The 4,919-nt window shown below is 46.1% G+C and overlaps 1 protein-coding gene across 1 annotated transcript; it reads right to left on the bottom strand.

Moving 5' to 3' along the window:
• Positions 1-2,479: 2,479 nt before the first annotated feature.
• Positions 2,480-4,114, bottom strand: LOC102818596 (tigger transposable element-derived protein 1-like). The gene has a single exon (XM_006860253.1). The coding sequence runs from the start codon at positions 4,112-4,114 to the stop codon at positions 2,480-2,482; it is 1,635 nt and encodes a 544-aa protein (XP_006860315.1).
• Between the last annotated feature and the right edge of the window lie 805 nt (positions 4,115-4,919).

Genomic DNA, 4,919 nt, shown 5'->3' with positions numbered 1-4,919 from the left:
CATCCTCACAGGCCAGTGCCATGAATGAGCCTCACCTCAACCCAAGGTGCCATGAACCCTGTCCCGTTACTCTCTGTATAGAGTTATTCATGGATGAACAAGAGGGAGCCATGAATCCCTTTCAAATGAGTCAAAACAATGCAAATTTCTCTGCAAAAAGACCACCTGTGATGTTGAGCAGGATCTCAGAGGGGCTGTGACCCAGGAAACATCAGTAAACTTTAGAAGCTGCCTTCATCCCTGACCCACAGCCAGTTACACTCTGAGGACTAGGCGGCTGGATGACACACAGTGCCTAAAGGGGGTCTCCGGAGGAGGCTAGATGCAAAGGCAGCTGTTTGAGTCTCTGTGCCAGCAAGCTGCCTCCAACTGCAGACAGAACTGCTATACCCTGGATCGTAGATGGAGGATGTGGTCTTTTTCTTTCAGGTTAAGGCATAGTTGCAAAAATTCCCATTTCCCAGATTCCCTGTATGTTAACATCTTGTCATACTTCGTCTTACTTATTTTATTCATTCTCTTCACATGCACTGAAATTTTTTCTGGATCATTTGATAGTATGATGTGATGATGCCCCTTCACCTATAAATACTTGTGTGACATTCCCTAAAAACACGGCTTAGGTGAATGATCAAAATCAGGTTAACGATACAAGACTATAAAGCCTGCTCTGTTTTTACCCACTTGTCCTTGTAGCATCCTTTATAAACGACCACTCTTGTACATATCCTCCCCCCAAAACATCTAGATCACACATGGCATTCAGCTGTCCTCTCTTTGTTGTTGTTGTTGAAGTGTTGAGTTGGTTCTAAATCATGGGGACCTTTTATGAACTGCCAATCTTGCGGTTCAGTGCTTATCCTATAGCACCACCAGAATTCCAGGTCATCTCTTTGGCCTTCTTTAATTTGGAAGAGTCTGTGACATGGACATTCTTGAAAACAGAGGCCCATTATTTTGAAAGAAAATGTCCCAGAATTTGGGTTTGTGTCCCATTAGATTTTGGCTTTGTACCCTTGGCAGGAATAGCAGAACTGATGTTGTTTTCACTGTCCTCAGTTTATGATATTAGGCGGCACACAATGTCACCTTGTCCCATGGAGATGCCACCTTTGGCTCCTGGGTAAGATGATGTCTTATCAATTACTATATAAAACCTGGTGTTTTATCAATTCTGCCTTGCTAATCCCTGGTAGTCTGTAAGCATTTTGTATCTGCAGTCCATGCCAGTATTCAATTTCATCTCAGAATTGCACTCATTGCTTTAGCATCCATTGATATTTGCCTCATAGTTATAAAGATTTTCTATCATTATATATATTCTGGAGTCCTGGTGTGGCGCCGTAGGATAAGCTCTTGTCTGCAAGTTTGGTGGTTCAAACTTACCAGCCGCTGCTCAGACACCCTATACAGAGTCGCTAAGAATTGACATTATCATCATTCTTTTTACACTTTTTAATGAAAGAGCTTTCCATTTTCTCCCTTTTATTTATGGACTCCTGAGTTCTTACTCAATGGGTTATACACCTTTATTATATTTGATGCTCAAAGTGTCTCAGGCTTTGACCAATGTGAGTTCAAAGTATCCCAGGCTTTGACCAATGAGAGCTCAAAGTGTCCCAGGCTTTGACCAATGAGAGCTCAAAGTGTCCCAGGCTTTGACCAATGAGAGCCCCTACAGACTGTCTGCTGTGTCCCTTTGACATGCTCTTACCACTCTGGCATCCCCACATTCTGGTTTCATTTACTTACCAGTCCCAGTCCTGACACCAACCCTTTCTTCACGGAGTGCTGCTTCTCCTTCGTGATGAATGTTGTTAATAACCCAGATCTGGTGTTGGCTGTGCTCTTTGCTTCTTGGTCCATTCAACAGCCAGCCCTAGGCAAATACCCCATACACCTGTATCTATTTTTCTGTCTCTAACTCTATAAAAACCCTTGAGCTCACACCGATACCTCTAACTGAAATCCAACACCACAGGGTTCATTGTCATTCCCTTGTTTATATTATTAATTTGTTCTTTGATAGAAAACTAGCTCCATTAGCCACCATGTATTTATTTCTTTATGCAATCTCACAACACAGGGGAGGTTTTCCCCCCAAAATTATTAAGCCATGCCTCATGAAATAGAAGCCTACTAACCAGGGATCAATTTTCATTTGCAGTCTTTAGCATTAAGGTATATAGTCAAAATATAGTCTTCTATAATGTTTCTTACTCTTCGTTGGACTGTTATTCATTTGAAATATTCAGGTAAGATAGTCTATTTTCTGTTTTTTTCTTCCCATCTTTGTGTATTTTGTGAGTGTTTGACACACTAATATGGTTCCAAAAGTCAGAGCTTCACAAAAGGTGTTCTCAGGCAAGTGTCACTCCTGCATCTTCACTCTCTGGAAGTAGACGGGCTTGCCTGAGCCTCTTTTGCTGCTACTGGCTTTACCTTGATTACTGTTTGGTTACACATACCGAAAAATGACCTAAGACAGCTGCTTTGAACGTCGCTTTTTCTCATTGTACAATTCTCTATAGCAGTTAATTGCATCATTGATTGCTCTTGAAATTTTCAATTTCCACTCATCATCAGGGCTAGTACTGGTAAGAATTTGCAAGCCAGCCTCAAAATGTGAGAAGGCCGCTGACAAAGCTTCTGTGGTCAGCTGGCGCAGGGCAAGGGGAGCATCTTCACTCTCTTCCTCTCCTGCTGCCCGCTCCTGTTCCAACTGCATCAGCTCCTCGTTTGAAAGATCTTCTTCATGGGACTGCAGCAACTGGCCCACATCAGTTTCTACAACCTCTTCAAAGGCCACATTCTGGGCAAGGCTCACAATATTTTGTTGAAGTCGTACAATGTTATCTGTTTGGGGAACACTATGGAACTGCACACACTCAGGCCAAATCTTCTTCCACAAACTGTTCATTGTCGCTGGTTTGAGCTCCTCCCAAGCCACTGCAATGTTGTCCACAGCATCCATGATGTCGTACTTCCTCCAAAACTCCCTGACTGTAGCCTTGTCCTCCCCATCGGTTGCTTCCAGGATGTGCTCAAAAGTCCTTCTTAGGTAATGAGCTTTGAAAATGGAGGCCACACCTTGACCCATGGGCTGGATTGCATCAGCTGTGCTGTCCTGAAGATACTCTACTCTTACATTATCGGATAGGTCACTCAGATTTACTGGGTGGCATGGTGCACTGTCTAGGATGAGCAATGCTTTGTTGGTGAGATTATTTTGAGCACAGTATTTCTCAACAGCAGGGCAAAAAAAATATGTAAACCATTCGTGAAAGATGCCCCTGGTGGCCCACGCCTTTTTGTTGGAGCGCCAAATCACAGGCAGGTTGGGCTTGGAAAACCCTCTAAGAGCTACAGGATCTTCCGAGTGGTACACCAGCAGGGGTTTCAACTTAAAGTCCCCAGCTGCGTTCCCACCAAGAAGCAGCATCAAGCGATCTTGAGAGGATTTAAACCCCATTTCAGCTTTCCCTTCCACAGAGTTAAACGTTCCTCCGGGCATCCTCTTCCAATAAAGCCCTGTTTCATCTACATTAAAAACTTGCCAGGGGGTGTACTCACCTTCTTCAATGATGCTTTTTAGCACTTCAGGGTATGTGTCCACGTTGCTGCCAGGAGGATTGCTGTTCATCTTAAAGTGGGGTAAACAATGGCGCTCCTTGAACCTCACAAACCACCCTTTACTTGCACTAAACTTTTCCGTTTGAGAGCTTTCACCCTGTTCGCGCTGTAAGTCATCAAACAAGCTCTTAGCCTTCTCCTGGATGGCGGAGACACTCAGGGGCACGTTCCTCTGGCTCTGGTCTTCGAGCCACACACTCAACAAGCGCTCCATGTTCTCCATCACTGCGCTCCGGTGGCGTGTCAGCCGAGACGCTCTCATGGGTGTAGTTATTTGCGAACTCGCTTTAATTTTTTCTTTATTGTCTCGGATGGTTGCCACGGTGGAGACAGCCAGGCCTAAGGTCTTTGCAATCTGGCTGAGCTTCTCACCCACTTCGAATCGCCGTAACACTTCTAACTTGATGTCCAGGGTAATTGCCTTCCGTTCCCTTTTGGAACGTGGGGTAGGAGTTGCATTTAGAGGCCTTTTCCCAGGCATCTTTGCCTTTAAAATGTAACAGAACTACAGCAGTCTCGGGGGATAAATTCTGTGGCCACTCTGGCATAATTTTGGGGGGAAAAAATCTAGAAGTTGTAGCTCGATACGCCTGCAAATGTGGGTACTGTGGGTCTGCCAGGCAACACGGCCTCGACACAAGCAGCAGCGTAGACCTCTGGCGTCCAAATTCCCGGACAGTACAGCTGCAGGCCTACCATAATCAGGTGGGTTTCTGTGGCTCTCGAGGACCAATCCGTGAAAGTGAGTAATGCGGTATAACATATGGAGAATCAGTTCCTTTGGTCATCAGGTACACCCGGGCAGCAGTTAGGGTCAGCTGCCGAATAACGAGGGACGCCTGCAGCTGCGGCTCAGGGGCGGGGCAGACGGAAGGCCTCTCTTTTGCTAGTCGTTTCCAATGGAGAACCGTGAAAGTAAAAGTCCTTGGCTGTACCCGACTTTTAAAAAAATCTAAAGGTGCTGGGCATCACTTAACGCCTAGTCCCAGTCAGTCGTCGGGTTTCTGCGCTCAGATATCTGGGTACGGTAAAGCAGCGATCAGGTTTAAACCGTTAGAGGATCAGGCTATGAGGTAGACACCTAAAGAGAGGTCCCCGAAGGGCGCCGGTGACCCCATGCGCATGTGCAAAGCCTTTGGTGACTGATCTTTTCGGCACTGCGCGTGCGCGCGCCGAGGGGCGCGAACTTGGGGGGTAGGGTATGTCGTACCTGCTGGTGGCCGCAACCGGCAGTAGGGCGGTGGCCAGGCCGCTCGCAGTGCTGTGGCGATGCAGTGGTGTCGTAG

This window comes from Chrysochloris asiatica, unplaced genomic scaffold (assembly GCF_000296735.1).
Source record: "Chrysochloris asiatica unplaced genomic scaffold, ChrAsi1.0 scaffold00037, whole genome shotgun sequence".
NCBI lineage: Eukaryota > Metazoa > Chordata > Mammalia > Afrosoricida > Chrysochloridae > Chrysochloris > Chrysochloris asiatica.
The sequence above is the reverse complement of the archived record's forward strand: the minus strand, read 5'-3'. Positions and strand labels throughout refer to the sequence as shown.